At 40.0% G+C, this 16,390-nt stretch overlaps 2 protein-coding genes across 6 annotated transcripts in view; one reads left to right on the plus strand and one right to left on the minus strand.

Annotated features, from left to right (window-relative positions):
- The window catches only part of LOC111255486 (uncharacterized), a 44,194-nt gene that overhangs the window by 1,548 nt on the left and 26,256 nt on the right, over positions 1–16,390 (plus strand). The gene's annotated exons all lie outside the window — the stretch shown is intronic.
- Positions 5,342–15,238, minus strand: Taf2 (TATA-box binding protein associated factor 2). 5 transcript variants are annotated; one of them, XM_022816582.2, is made up of 14 exons: positions 15,128–15,238; positions 13,907–13,975; positions 13,581–13,669; positions 13,280–13,442; positions 12,817–13,056; positions 12,247–12,546; positions 11,577–11,861; positions 11,019–11,213; positions 9,577–9,982; positions 8,982–9,181; positions 8,656–8,742; positions 8,207–8,401; positions 7,177–7,326; positions 5,342–6,974 (listed from the first exon to the last, which is right to left on the minus strand). In XM_022816582.2, exons 2-14 carry the CDS (start codon positions 13,973–13,975, stop codon positions 5,562–5,564), a joined length of 3,792 nt encoding a protein of 1,263 aa, XP_022672317.1. In that variant the 5' UTR covers positions 15,128–15,238; the 3' UTR covers positions 5,342–5,561. The 5 variants fall into 5 exon arrangements, with proteins under 5 accessions (XP_022672317.1, XP_022672279.1, XP_022672287.1 ...); XM_022816544.2 differs by having other exon boundaries at positions 13,542–13,669; XM_022816552.2 differs by having other exon boundaries at positions 13,542–13,669; positions 15,124–15,232.

The raw sequence follows: 16,390 nt of genomic DNA on the forward strand, positions 1-16,390 counted from the left end.
TCACCAGGCCGTCGTGTTACGTGGATGGGCTATTGATCAACTTGAACAAGATAGAAGCTACGGAGGTGCGCCGTGGAAGAAGCTGCGTTGCTTTCGACGCGCTTTACATGGATAGAGCGATCTTGAAGTGTATAAATGGCTTCATGCATCTGGGAATGATCGTGCCCATGGACACCTGAATCGTCGAAGAGCACACTACAGGCAGAGTCTGGCAAGCGATGATTGCGGGTGCGGGAGTAAGTACGTCTTTTAAATTTCCCTTGCGCTCGGCGCTGGCCTTGTCCAAAGTAAAGATTGAAGATAAATTGTCTAACGTAACCTATCGTCGAAAGAGCTTAAAAGGTTGGACCGAGTCAAAACATCAGACGTGTACATTCTATGCCACACACTGTTTTCTATGGAAGATGTGAGACGCAAATTCAAGTTTACTATCGTTGCCCATTTGAAGTTCACCAACGCGTAGGAGAAAAAAAATGGTGGGGGTTGATCCTGACATTTGTAATATGGGACCTGTGACCAATGAAGCCTGGAAAAGACCGAATTTCTATTCGGTACAGACGCGTAGTGATGTGTTTCATAATACATAGGCTTGCACACATCGTATATGAACAGTGGGTTTTCTTTTATTTAGCAGGATTGCGTGCATATTCACAAAGTGACGTGCCACATGCTTCAGATCTTATGTGGCACCGTGCGCCGCTGTGCCATAGTTGAGCAATCTTTCCGTTAAGTCAGACGATCTGAATGTTTTACATTATTCGGTTTACACCATAAGTTTACATAATATAATCGCATTTTTGTAAGTACTATGAAGCTGCTCAATATCTGCGCGGCCGGACTAAAGCACCACCTACGGGCTTCGCCTCGAGCCTGTTCTACTATTAAACACATTTTATTTTGACCTGTGTAGATGTAAAAGGCTAATCTTATATCGATAACAGAAGGGACGTCGAATAATAGCTGGCTATCCCCGCATTTAGTACAATATAGCTGGACACAGCGTTTCATGGTTATCAAGAATATGTTGAGTAGATTTATCGATGCAACACAAATGGAGTATACTATCCACGCAACACAGTTCTGACGTTATGTCAGCGAGCCCGATACTGTTAACTGTCTTGTAAACACTGGCGCGGCGTCGTTTTCAGATATGGTAGCTGCCCTCTACTTACGATTAACCTAATTAACATTATGCTCCATTAAAGAAGCAATTTTTTTTCTCTGCGGAAATAAATCTGGTTCCATTCTCCGCGCCGACGTTTTTAAGGTTAATGCTAGCTACTCACAAAAAATCAACCCAGACAGACTCCTACATTAAGGGATCATTTTAGCTCCGACAGACAAACAAACGTGAGACTTAGAAGCATACCATATATCGATATAGGCCTGTTTTATGTTACTTGTATAACCACTAATGATATTTATAAAAGAGGTAACATCAAATATTGTGTATATGATGTAGTTGTTTGATATCTTCTTTTCGAAAAGCCTTTGCTCATGGTATATTTCTTGTATAGTTATTCAGTTCATTTTTTTAGTTCATTTAATAATTTTTCATCGTATAATTTAATTTTTAGGAGAAATTTACCGTTCCCTTTTTGAGGAGGTATGCCTTACCATAACAGCAAATTTTGACATGACCGACATCTCCCGGGACGTTTTTTCGGATACGTTTGCTCTACGCTGTCAAAGGCTTCAAATATTAGCACGACGTCGATCATTTGCGTTTTCTACCATCTGATCGCTTTCGTAAAAGAGGCAATAAATTTTTTGGCGGAATGAAATCAGCGGAAGACCGCTCTAGACCGATTATTTGCTTCTTCAGATGTTCGGCGGCTGATCGTTCTCGACCATTGTCTTTAACCATGATCATTTTGGTATGATGTGGCTAGTTATTAGGGTACGACCTTAATGGACGCAAAATCTAATAGCGTCTTCCACGATACAGCTTGAACGCAAATAACACCATAACACATTCTAAACGAGCGAACGATGCTGGTGGCTGTAAACGCGGGCGCAGTGTTTCCTTCAAATATGGAAAATGACAATGAATCCTGCTGTTGGTTAATGATCAACCAGATTAACATTACATTCTACTGGAAAAAAACTCTAGCGATTCACAAAAATGTCGCCTAATCGTTTTGAGTCCCCAAAACTTTTCGTAGGATCGATAGACTAAACGGATTGGCGGGCTTCAACCCCGCGCCTGTTTTGCGTCAATTGATTTAACTCAACTAATTTGCTGACGTCACCAACAGTTGTCCTGGTGTCCTTAACCGTTCTTCTTTGGCAGTTACCTTATTAAGCTCTCTAATATGAACTGATTTAGTTCGTCTTATATCTAGCCTAGAAATTCGTTCAAGAAATCGCCTTTCAATCGATTTTTATATGGGTAAATTCCAATCGAATTAAATTCCGCTTAAAAGACCATACCAAGTTTGCCATATAAGGGAAACTATTTTTTAACCCTTTTGACTCCGAAATATTCATTTCGAGTGTATATATATATATATATATATATATATATATATATATATATATATATATAATATTTGACTGCCATTTTGTCAGAAGGGAACAATTTTAAAGTAACCTCACCTTACCAAATCTTACCAAAATGTCGTCTCCATCAGTACCTAAAATATTTGCATAGACACGTATTCCGATTGGCTTCGAAGAAACAACAAAAAAAAGCGATTTTAAAACGGATTTTATAGTCGCTAATTCCCTGATCGATCTCAAGGTCTACATTTAACTTTGTACTAATTGGCAATATTAGTCAGAACAAGTCCTACGAACCGTTCTACTTCAAAGATTAAAATGCTGACCGTTATGTGTTCGACAATAAATTATTGGTATATTAAGATCTTTTAAAGACGCTAGCGGCGTTAGTTGATCTATCAGTCACCTATTTCCGGTCATCAGTTTCTTGCTAATTCGTTTTCTGAGCTTCTTTCGAGTTTGAAGTGACTTCCCGTGCGTATCAAATCGCCCAAATCAGAACAGATGTTTTTAGTTGTATTGTCTTCGTAAAACTCCCACGTAAGACGCACATATTTGTTTTTCAGTTTCAAACGTAACAACTAGAAGTAGTTATGGCACTTGTAATATGCCATCCAACAATAGTAACCACCTTTAGTGACTTAAACCCCACAATGGGGGCAGTCCTATGCATCGCTCTAGAAAAAGTTAGCCGTTCTAGCACCCTCTGCTTGTACGGTCATCCATTTTTTCATCGTCTAACAGTCAGCTGGCGCCGCATGATAATCCTCTTCTTAAACAGAGCCGAATCGAGATGGATTTTTTTCCAGGACGTACATGGAGCACGTGCGCTTGGCTTTGATGACAACAGGACACTTCAGGTCCAGTCATCATCATCACCGATGATGTTGGATTTAGAGATTGGAATGGAATTTCAGTTTGCAATCTGTAATTGGTTCTTTGCTTTAAGCCACGATTGTTTGCAACATAAACGCAGCGAGCAAACATAAACTACAATCACGGGCAATACAAGGAATATTTGTCGCTCGCTCTTTGTAAATCCCGACGTGAAGGTGCCCCAGGCACAATTGATGCGTGATATGTATTTATACTACAATAATTAAAAGTCAAATTCTCGCGAACTTTTTGCATGTTTTTCTTCAGGTATGTCTGTTTTTTTTTAACCTAATTAATAGCGCCTTCTGCGTCCTAGATGAATGCTAGAACAGTATACGAGCTTAGCCTGAATTCGATTCGATCGCTTCGGCTTTTACGTCTAAATCACCCTTGTTCTCGGAATCATTTTTAAACAAAAAGAAATGAGAAATATATGTACGTTCAAAAGCCATTTATTTGAAATGCAGCGCTTCATACTTCTACGAAAATAAAACAAAGTATTAGAGCTGAACAATACTTATGGGGATACCTTATATGACGCCTGTGTTAGATCAACTGTAGTAATGTTTTCTATTTTTCTCTTAGTTAACCATTTGAACTTTATTGGCTAGACAATCAATAGATCTCCAGACACTAATGTCAAAGACTGTGAATTTTTTGGTCGTGACTGACACGTTACGTGACAGTCTTGGCACTTGAATTGAAACATTATACATCCCTCACTGCAATATCATCTGTAGTTTAGTAATGTAATTGAAAACATGTATGAACCCAAATGGCAAGGCCGTCGTTCCACTGTTCACATCATATATTAATCTACTGAGCCTTACAATAGGCGCAGTATTTTTGCTTGTCAATGAATCGTGTGTAGACTTGAGACACTATATCACGCTTTTCTTTCCGATAATTATACAAAAGTTGGTTGGAAATCAATGACTGTGACTATGACCGATCCATTTGCTTTGCGTTAATCGTGCTGGCATTTGTAATATTCTTAGAAATACACACAAGCGAGCGCATAATTCCGAACTTTTTCTGCTATACATTTGAAGACAGTAATTGCACTGCACGAAAGAAATTCTTTCTCTATTCAAGACTATACTGATTGTCCTCAAAGCAATGTAGCTTAAAAGCTAGTTAAGAACTTATGACAATTTGGTCTACTCAGATTACTCGTTTTCAATTAATATTATTATACCAACGGGCAAATGTAGCAGAAAAGGGTTTCTAGGTACCATGTTCTTGATTGAATGTATGTATGAATTGTATTTACGCGTTTCAAAAAGTGAATTATGCACAATGAAGCTGGCATTGTTTGCTTTTAACAAGTGCGCCATTCCTTAAAGATATATCTGGCTACATATTGGCCTTCCATTACCTGTGAGCACATTGAAGATGCTGGCTTCGTCAATCAAGAGCATCCATGGATGGAGGACCAGATTGAATGGCTTGACGACGTGGAACCGGAACGTGGTAATGCTGTAAAGCGTAAAACTGTATCTACCACGGTTTACAAGCTAAATGTGATTTTTAAAATCTAATGCGCATAAGTATGCGGCACCAAAAGTTATAGCTTTAGGCACAAAAAATATTGCCTCGAAATTTGACCTATTAGCTCTGTTCGACTTTATTGTCGCCAACGGTCGATCAGGCGATTACAGGTCGTTCGATGCAGTAATTAGAATACAATTCTATGATAATATTATATATTTACCAGAAACTAAAGATCCCTTCACTGTTGTCTTCTGTACATACTAGAGAAATCATAAGATGTATTTGAGATTTATGAGGTAGTTTTCTGCGTAAATAAGGCACCTAGAAATCACAAAACGGTATATCCATGTATGCTTCATAATGTTCTGTCTTTTTTTGTTGTCTTTAATGGTTCAATCAATATACCAGTGTTTGAGTAAACATATTTGCTGAATTACGCAACAGATGCCCATAATAATACACTAGCCCGTTTATAAATGCACTTTATTATTACGTTTACATGGTTGCATCTTCCTAATGAAGAACTAATTTGAACCTATTAGCGCGCTGTATATAACTACCTACTGGAGATGTGTACAAAGACACTCTCGATGATTTATGATTAGTGATAAATGAGCCCACCCATGTTTATGCTCCTATCGAATATAGGATCGTAAATAATCTGTGAAAGCCTAGTAAGAATATACATCTTAAATATCCTCATGTATTGGACTCTCGTTCAATAGAGGAATATTTGTAGGTGGATTACTATGATCGTCATTGCTCTGCGGGTGAAGAGAGGAAGGCGAAGCTTGAGTGCTACTTAGCTCTCCTCCCGCTCCCATCGAGTTGTCTCCTATACAGTTTACGTCGGCTAGGACTTCAGCCAATGGCTGAGACGCACCCGAAACTTGTTTATCCTGGCTGGAACTAGCGTCTCCCAGCGATGCCTTGTCACGCTTTTTATGCTTTTTATCCTTTTTCTTTTTCTTTTTCTTGTGCTTCGATGACGCACTGCCCGAAGAAGGAACGCCGTCGATTGCAAGCGGAGTACCAAACGGTACGGAACCACCTATCATTGTGGCATCTACCGGAACATCAGATATGGTTTCTGTGGTTGATACTGCAGCCTCTGCTGCTGACCCTATTATATTTCCTGCTGTGGCTAGTGCTACAGAGCTAGATCCGATCGAGGACTGGCCACAGCCGCTGCCAACGCCGCCGCCATTGTCGGATACAGTGTTGGACATTGGTGAGTCGGATCGATGGGGAAACATGGACGCGTCAAAGCCAAGAGGCTGCTTGTCTTGTTGCCCGTCACTTGCTGCAACGCTGATCGGAGGCAGCGAAAATGAATCCGACGAAGTGTGGTCAATCTTAATCCGCTTATGGTCGCCATGTATCGATGGCACGAAGCTATCGACATTAAGGTGATCATCGTGCTCGTTGTCTGCTTGGTTATCAGCAGCGGCAGCCCAACGATCGAAATGTATTGGTGGGCTACTTTGCCCGACCTCGTCCTGACAGGCGATCGTCGAGGCGTTCAATTGGGCTCTCTTTTCACGCAGATTAAATACGACGCCGAGCTCGGGCATCGGGAGGCATTGAGGACGACCTCGCCCGTACAAGACATGGTAGAGGTCGACAAGCGCACAACGAAGCTTTGAATCATGCGAGAACTTGCTGTTCATCATCGTCCACAGGCGTTCAACGAGCTGATCGCTATTAAACGCTGAACTGTGCGTGCCAGATTCGCGCTTTGAAAAAGGCGGATTGGACGTTAATGCACGCAAGACGTGCAGTCTAACCCTGGGAAGCGGATCGTTTTCTACCACATCCAAAAGGTAGTTAAGATCTTCGACATTTCCATCTGTAGACGTATAGTCAACGAGCATCTCAAGTGCTGCCATACGAACGTCTTCGAATTGGTGCACACTCGCATAATCTTGAAATAATCCAGCCGAATTAGGAATGTGACCCATTTTTTGTAGTCGACGAATTGCAAATAGGCAACCGATTGTGCAGACTAATTTATAACCAGGCAGAAGTTTCTCGAGATTCAAGCAACGCGTTACCTCTTCTAGAATGCTTTTCGTTTCCTCCGACATACTCTCAACCATCACCTGCAATCGAAAAATCAACGCACTAATTATCCATTTACATGGCATGAATAAAAGATTTTTAACAACATTCGAATATCTGTACCGATATAAATAATCGAACTAAGCGGTCTAGATTCGACCCTGTCAATTAAATGATGATTTTCGTTTTGTCATACAAATTAGTTAGATGCAAATGGCCCTGTTGAAGCTTACCCATCCATACCTTACTGCTGCTTTGGTTGAGAACAACCGAAACTACAGGCGTCACGGTTTCGGCGAGCGCATCAATCAGCGCTCGTCGATAATAGCAGTCCGAATAGCGATTCTTCGAGTTTTCGTTGTATTTGAACAAATCCAACAGGAAGGCCAACACCTGCATACACACACAGCAATAAAAAATCCGATACAAAAACAAGTAATAATTCAGTAATAAAATGATCACCGAAAAATGTGTACACTTATTATGTGCCACTTACTTGTGTTTACCGTACGAATTTGTTTTACTGCACATTCGGGAGAATTTTGGCAAAATTCATTTCCAGCGAGATGCAGCACTTGCCCACTAACATCCTGATATAACATCCAACCACCCTTTTGAGTGAAAATCATTCAAACAGATGGGTTGGATGAAGCGACTCTATAGTATATCCCTGCACATTTCCCAGACCTGACGCCAACAAACGGAAATCAATTTTTGTGGGAATACTTTAAAGATAAAGTCTATGGCGGGAAACTGACGACACTGGAGTGTTTCAAATGCGCAACTGAGCAAGAGTGTCCCAAATAAAATAGTTGTTGCAGTTTATTAGTCGATAGCTCACCGTTATCAACAGTGCACTGACCAGAATGCTAATCATGAACATCTGCGGCCGGAGGAAGGTTATCTATTTTATGTAGATTCTTTTGCAATTTAGATGTTAACTATGGGTACTAAAAAAACTAAGGTTATGGTTATTCACACTGTATATAAATACATTTTGTGGACAACCTGCACATATACGATGTATGAAGATATTCACTTGTGTTGGCATCAATAAAATAAATCGCCTGTATTTCCCCTGATGCTTATATTTATGGACCTTCTTGCCTACAACAAATTGATTGAGGCCACGTAGTGCGGTCTACACATAACTGATTAACCTGACAAACCATGGTGCATAATCAATTTTCAAAATAAAGCCCTAATGTGATAGTCTAATATCTCATCTAAATGTATAGTACACTTTTTCCATTTATTTTTCCATCTCTGCTACCTCTGGAGGGCAGATTCGATGAACTGTTCTAAGGCCGGCCATCGCTTTAGGAATAGCTTGCTGAAGAAAATACTGCTGGAAATTCGAAAAGTTGTTCTGCTTGACCATCGACGGACTGGCGTAGGATCCATACAACTTACGAAATATTCCAATCATGGCAAGCGGACCAGGCCATGTCTGCATTGTATTAGCCACCTGTCGAAAGGCACCAAGAAAAGATGTTGAAAAAGCAGAAGTGGCATCGCCGATCTTATTTTTCATATAGTTATGATTGCAGCTCTTTAGTGTGATTTTTTAGCCCAAAACGATCAGTTGGTCTTTTTACCGATTATGATACTTCTTATATTATACTTTACGTGGCCAAATACTATTTTCTCCCGTTGCCCACCAAACCACGTTCCTTGATAGGCTGATAAGGCTACTGTAAAGTAGAAATATTTTACGTGAACCTGTTGAAGGCAGAAGGCGGCAGCACAGCGGACTCTGTAGAAACACTGCTCATTCTCGATGATCTCAGTTAGGGCAATGCGGGTATCCTGAGGGTTGTTCAAAATCAAATTATGTAGTGTTGAAGCAGAGATTGTTGACAGATATCGCACTTACTAACCATCGCATTCAAAGTAGCTCTTCGAGCCAGAGAGAATAAAACATTACATATAGTGACACATTTAATGGAGGTATAGATAGATAGATATGAGAGACAGTAAATAATGTAACTATTCTGAATTCGTAACATGAAACTTATTTGATTACTCTTCATGTGTAGGCGTCTTACGTTGCTCGACATTTTGCTGAGTTCTTTGATAGCCAATAGTTGAGCAGTGATATCCCGCTCATAACGGAGTTGGTATCGCCAATGGAAATCCTGTTGATCGACGTGGCCCTGACGAAGGAGCAACATGTCAGGATCGAGCCGTAGCCACAAGACAGGAGAGTCCAAATCCATAGCAGACAAATCCATGTCCACTTCTTCACCTGTAAGTTTAGCAGTTAGCAACATTAACATTTAATTTTTAAATGCTAGACGAAGCAAGCATGATAATGTGGACATGTATCAAATAAGAGCAGGGCTGAAAATGTTTGTTGAAATGTATTATTATTTGGGCGCACTAGTGCTACCACCGTCCGTCGTTTACCTTAGCTTACTACGCTATTTTCATTTATTGAATGCTGTATTCAGAAATTTTAATTTCAATACTCAGCGTTCGTACGACAATATAGTCTATATACTGTGTCGTTACATATATATTCAAAAGTAAACACACTGACCGTAAAAAGTTAACCTATAAACAACGGTCGAAATGTTTCAGAAAAAAAATCAGTTATAGGAAGGAAGCTGAAATGACTGCTAAATCAAACAGTTTATCTACCTGTAGCCAAAGGGATCTTTTTCTTTTTATTTCGGCGCGATTTTGAATGACATGTTATGTCGTGCTTCGAGCTGATTTCTTCAATCTGGAGGGTGTGCCGAAATGTGCCATCCAATTCCTGGATAGCAATAATTAATGGCCCATTGTATTTTTTCACACCCGTCATGCCCACATCGGGCTGCCGAATTTCCAACTCTACTGTATTACGTTTTCTATTAAAGCTAAAATGGCCAACGAACTTAGCGTGTCCTCCTTGCCGAACCCAATGCTCGATGAATGTGCCGATCTCCTTGCCTGTGACGAGAAATACTGCTTTTTGAAACGAGCTGCTTGATACCAACATATTGTCCTGTCCAGCTGTTCCTTTCGTGGCAGACGCGGCCAGTGAGAGTAACTTGTTGAACACCTAAATAGCACAAAGGCACACCCTATTAGCATGCAATCTTGTGTGGCACCAAACTGCTAATTTGAAAGCTTCGGCTATTTCATGGAAGGTTTCATATTTTATCTATGTAAGAAATGGTAGAATATCTGTGAAGACAACGCAAGGTGTCTTGAAATTTAAACTAAATCTTTTAAGGGTTTAAGAAACGAAGCATCTTTGGCCATATGACATCAAAACCTACAAAAGTATCAATTTAGAACTAACTTGGACTTAATGCCGGATGTGATTTGCCCTATATATCATTGGAAAATATATTGTCGTGCCAGAACTGTCTATTCTTTCTCCGTGAAGAATATGAGGATAGGTATATGTAAATTGGGTTAAACCTGCTTTTTGCTGAAATAATCCCATTTCAGCTAATTGGCAATAAATAACTAATATGAGTGAGTCGGAAAAATAGGTTCTAAACAACGAACTGGCAAATTGATTCAGAACATATCGGCACAGCTGCACGTGCCAATTTGGACAATAGGCTTCGTACTTGAGGTATATCCATTAGTTTACAGACTCTGTTGGCTAGAACAAACCATGGAACTCCTAGAAACGTTTCTGGACTTCTACTAATGAGCATTCTTGTCACTGAAATCGTCTTCATTAGCCAAAAACGTGCTTCAAAGTATCAGTCACCCTTTAACTTCAGTGTCAAACCTATGTTTTGATTAACGTTCGCTATCGCAAGAACAAATTGTTGTATCAGCGCATAGCCTTCTTGACAAATTGATTTCATTTCAAGTACGCCCAATGCACTCACTGTGTAGAACAAGTAACACGCTACAGTCCCCAATCTAGGCGAAGCCTGTTTCTGCACTTCGCTGGCATCACTGATGTTTGAATGATACGAAATGAAAGAACAGAGTCGTAGCTTCTTTCGTAGTTCTATGACTTGACAAGTATTAACTTTTAGACTTCAATGATGTACTAGCTATTCACTGAGCTCTATCAACACCTAAGGGACTGACCTCAGCTTTTGGCACACAATCCACATAGCTTTTTCTACCTGTAACAGTAGCTCTTTGCCAAGTCTGTTTTCGAGCATTCGGATGACTAGATGCGCCTTTTTGCGAACAATCTCTAGGAACGTAGGACTCAGCGTATGCAGGTGGTTGACGGGGAAATGAAAATTCACTCCTGGCTGTTCGCTCCCTGATGAGTCAAGCACGACTCCACCATACTCCACCTCGTAGGAGCAGACCTGTATATAAAACAATGTCACAGCTGCATAAGTGTCAACCATCTAAAAATAATAATGCTATTATTATTAGAATTATAGATTGCATACAATCTCTAGAAGAGGCGAGTTAGCGCATAATATCAGTTCCGTAGGATTCATACTACTACTGCAGATGACGTTCAATCTTGTTATAGTGTTTATTTAAGGCCGCACTATTATTGCAATAGATATAATGATCCATTGTGTATACAGGCGATCATATACCCGGTATATTAATATCGTAATTACATTAAATATAATCTATAGGAGCGGGATAAAGTTGGGTAACCGCTGATGATAATAACCCCGGTCTGTTGGGCTGCGGAGTAATATTCCACTACGTACCTCCTCAAGATCTTGCATTAGATGGTATCGATATTCGTTATTTCCAAATGCCTTTCTCGAATATTGCCCAGTCAGATACGAAGTGATGCCGAGCGGTAACCACACATCTGACCAACTAAGGGGCGAAATGAAAGCACCGAAAAATTGCGAGGCCACTGCAGACGCCATTAAGCGACGCGACACATACGTCTGTTCAATGATATGTCGCGTGTGAAGTAGAGATGTGGATAAAATTGACATCGATGAATAGGCGCAAACATCTTCGTATGCCTCAGCCACAAAAACCTGAAAAATTAAGAGAGACCACCAAGTAATTGGAAAATTATTTAAAAGTGACGAAAAAACATAGTTCTTATGCGTTTATTCAACTTTATGAAACTCGTAAGCGTCACATGCTTTTACAAAGTTTACTAAAAGTATTGCGACGCTTTTTTAATTATTGAAAGATTGATTTTGTGACTATCTGTTTTGGAATAAGCGAGATCATGAAAATATTTTGTTATCGCCGTGCTATGTTATTAGCCTAAACTTGTCCTACTGAAATATCTTACCATGCTTTTAGACAGCCTACCTACTTGTTTACCACTTGCGCTTGCCCACAAACAAATCATAGAGGTATTATTCTCTCCGAAAACATAAATGCACTCAACTTCTTTTGCACATGCCTTACCTGCTTATAGCAAGAGTACGGGTATCGCGTAGAAAGTAGCTCTTCGTAGAATTCAAACGCTTCATGCAAGAATGATGTTGACTGCCTGAGCTGCGGAAGTAGCTGTGGCAAACAGAAATGTGTAACTTCGTGCATATTGGGATCGACCAGGATATCAAACGGTCCGATTGCGACAGCGATGTTGGGCGCCGAAGTGGGAATTGTAAGTGAATAATGAAACGTCTTTTTTTTGGTAGACTCCGGCGTAAACACGACCTCGACTAAGTCACCGGGTGCGACCACAGTCAAGTAGGAATCGACCTAGAAATATCAACTAATGCAGTTTATTATACGTGCACGTTTCTATTAAGAAAAACTATGGATATCCACATCCTAAACTAAATTGTACGGCCTTAATACAATCTATGCAATAACCTTATCAATTACCTCTATCACAAGTCGTATTCCTATCGTAAACAATCATACTATATTTTATACGAACGACGGGACAAGGGCAGAAAACGGTACTTGAAATATTACAAGCTGTACTTTGATCACTGCGAAGCAATGTCCAAATCATGTATCGCTCACCGTAAACTCCATCTTCCATGTGCAAGGATCACAAAACGTATCTATACAGGGGAACCAGAGTCGGGATGAGTTATGCCATCCATAGGTGAAGCAGTGAGCTGCTCTCTCCTGTAATGAACCCTCGCCGTCGGGAACTACAAATTGCATTCCCCCGGCAGGCCGTTCGAGGGAGAACTCCACCGCAACACGGAAAGGACAGTCCGCCGTAATCGTCACATCTGACGGAATTCGCACGGACACCTAAGCAGCCGATAAGGAAAGAAAACATACATTTCATTTACAACAGCAGATTTTGTAGAAGCCTGCATAGTCCTGTGAATCTGAACATCATAGCTAGACAAAAAAATATACAAGTATTAATCTTCTTTTTTGTTTAACCCGAATCGCAGCCCATATCTCAATAAATTCGATTTCCATTAAGGTCGACTTCACCTGCATGGACACTGCGTTGACATATACTAACCTCCCCGTACCCTAGTGACCCGTCAACAGCGGACACTGCTGAAAGGTGCGCTTGTGAAAAATAGTCGAGATTTCTTTGCTTGGCCTTTGCTTCGTCCTGGCAGATCTCCATCGTTGGATCGTTATATGTAAACGCTGAATCGTGAACATCGTTGACGCGGATTCTGCGGTGATTGGCAAAGCTTGTTATAATAACAAATAAAGGGATTGGCCAAAGTAAAGCCATTTGCGTTCTAAATCGAAACCTCTGTACGTGGCCCTACCTGTAAATTTTGCACTGCTTACAGTTGAGACGGACCCACCGAACATTATTCTTAATCGGGTTGAGTGTGAGTTCGACTAGACCGATCAGCGACTGACGTTGAAAATTGATAGCGGTAATGCATAAGACCTGTATGAATTGCAATGATTCCAACACAGCAAAAAACATATTTACTAATACCTAATCGCGCTCTATGTTTGGTTAATTTATAGAAAGTCACTTTTAATTGTTCTTACGATAAATGAACTAGATGTCATTAGCGCCCCATATTATATTTCCGAGTTCCTCTGGCACGCTCTCCTATTGAAGTATGGATCTAGCAGTCAATATTTTTCTTTGATGAGAGCAATTAGATATTACTCCAACCTGTTGAAGAAGTTTGTAGGGTCTTTCCCTCTCTGTGACGCGGTTCGAAGTAGCGCTTTCGCTTTTCATCTGCAAATGTCGGCAGTCCAAAAACCAGCATGAATTAAAATCAACTACACAATCGATTTCCACTCCGTACAAAATATCTGTGATAAATGAACACGTACACACCGCCGCCCTCATCGTCGTTGTTGCGTCATTTGTTTGAACAGTGCACAGCACCCCTTCCCCCCACCTCCAACCCTTTTTGTGCAACTTTGATTTGAGTCAGCCGAATTTATATCGGCGATACAAAACGTTATATAAATTCTATATAAGAATTATAGTTGTGTTTCATACCTACTGTATTTAGTAGTATATGAAACCTTCTTATGCGAGATACGGCGTTCTCATTCATCGTAATGGAGAATATGTGTTATGTTACAAGTTATTGTAGAATAGGAATTGGACTAGACAGACTGTCCGCACGTGCATGCTATCATACAAAAAATTGAATTAATGCCACCAGCAGCCTACCATTAGGACGAACCAACTGATGGCCACTGTAAGCTTTTTCAAACCGAGCAAGTTCGCCATTGCTTACTAATCACAACTCATAGCTATCCAAAACTAGCCAGTACCTTCTTCCAATTATTTAAACGACAACCTGATAAACGCTTACCGTAATCAGAGATTTGTCATAAATTGTCAAAGATTTATTTCGACACTATTTCTTACAGATTCAACTTTTCTTTAGCCGAGTGAAAAGCCCATAAAATGAATTTTTTCTATTTTGAACAAGGTTAGCCTCGCGAGAATTGCTTCACTTTCTTTTTTAATTTCTGTAGTATATAGACATAATTTCGGTGCTTAAACCAGAAGCTACAAACGCAATATCTACGAAAAATCTTTGCTACCTACACTTTGGCATTTGGTAATTTTTCCTACAATACGATATCGTAACTCGGATTTCATAACAAATTTCTTTCTTACATACAAATAGATTTTTTCCTATACTGTCTTCCGTTCATAGAAGCTGGCTTGCTTTCTTTGGCTTACATATATGTAGCGTGCTCTCGTTTATTAAAGAGAAAATGAAGTTCCGAATTTTGAAGGCCAGCTTCCAGATGTAATAAATAGCGGTTAACACAGAACGTATTCGACAACGAAACTAGCGATAGCAATTAGCTGATAGATCTTCTTGTACATTTTGCCGTTCTTTGATATGATGCACGTACTCGCCTTGTTGCCGGTAGCGAACTATTGTTGCGTTACATTACCGTTGTTTTTCACAGCGTAAGACAAAAAAGAGTTTGTCGCCGCTATTTTGTTTTTGATGCGATAGTGTTTATGTTTTGTTGGAATGGCTCAACTTTCCGACACTTTGCAACTCTTATTTGCAACGTCTAGGGAAACCGTGGCATACATTATTATTTAACTCACGCTGTACATGTATTCATCTATATATATATATATATATATATACACTAGTTCTGCTATGAATCATTTTGCTTGAGATCCTCTAGAAGTAAGTTTAGCGAGGTCCGTAAAAAGCAACGCATCTGTCGTTTTGCAGGTTGAAGAATACGACGTAGCTGTGGAAATACGGCCGTACTAATTGCTCTCTCGTATAGTCGTGTTGGTTAACCACTCCTGACAAATATAATGGCAATACAAGCATTATTGGACAAAAGCCCATTAATTAGATGCGATATTTAACAAAAATGGGCGGAAAAGCATAAAGTGACTATCTTCCCCAGTAACAACACGCCCTGTTCTATAGATTTAGGCAGGCTGTCATCGAAGAGACAGCTGAGAACTAGCTATTGAAAAATTTCATTGTAGATAGCCGAAAAGGCCCACATAAAGCTGAAAGAATACGTTTAAAGGCCGTGTGGCACCGAGGCTGACCACACTCACTTTTGACTACAGCAGTAGTGTATGTTTAAGAGAATCTAAAAGCTATGATACAGGCAAGAACAAAAATCTTTGAGCACAAACATATACTTTCATTGACTGACCTTCGCATCTCAGAGACTATACACGTTTCGAGAAATGCGAACAAAATGAACTGGACTCGTCTTTAGAAAAAAGCTGAAGGGCAAATGCGTTATGCAAATGGCCAGAATTCACTGTTATTAGCCTTGCACCCACCGGCCGGTCGCCAATACGCTTCTTCTGTTCAGATATGTTTTTTGCCATCGAAAATTAACTAAACGTTGACTTATTCGATAAACCGTATTTTGGATTGACCTCTATCTAACACCATGTAAACAAATGTTATTTCTGCAGAAATCGCGAGAGAACAAAAAAATTAAGCTTAATTAGCCGGTGATAAGGTGGGACTCATTTACTTGGTGACTTATTCAATGAACTGAATTAAACTTTCGTTCTATCATTCCCCAAAATCGTGAATTGCAAATGATGCACAAATATATGTGGTTGATTCTCAGTCTCAGTCTATAATAGCTTAATTTATTTCAAGTATGGTTATCATGAATGTCA

Source organism: Varroa destructor, unplaced genomic scaffold (assembly GCF_002443255.2).
Source record: "Varroa destructor unplaced genomic scaffold, Vdes_3.0 BEIS01000001.1, whole genome shotgun sequence".
Taxonomy (NCBI): Eukaryota; Metazoa; Arthropoda; class Arachnida; order Mesostigmata; family Varroidae; genus Varroa; species Varroa destructor.

Coding starts and splice junctions, on each gene's coding strand:
- Taf2 (XM_022816544.2), bottom strand. CDS start 13,975: ATGAAAAGCGAAAGCGCTACTTCGAACCGCGTCACAGAGAGGGAAAGA. Junction 8,402..8,655: donor CCGCCTTCTGCCTTCAACAG/GTTCACGTAAAA, acceptor GCCTTTCGACAG/GTGGCTAATACAATGCAGAC. Junction 6,975..7,176: donor TCAACCAAAGCAGCAGTAAG/GTATGGATGGGT, acceptor TTTCGATTGCAG/GTGATGGTTGAGAGTATGTC.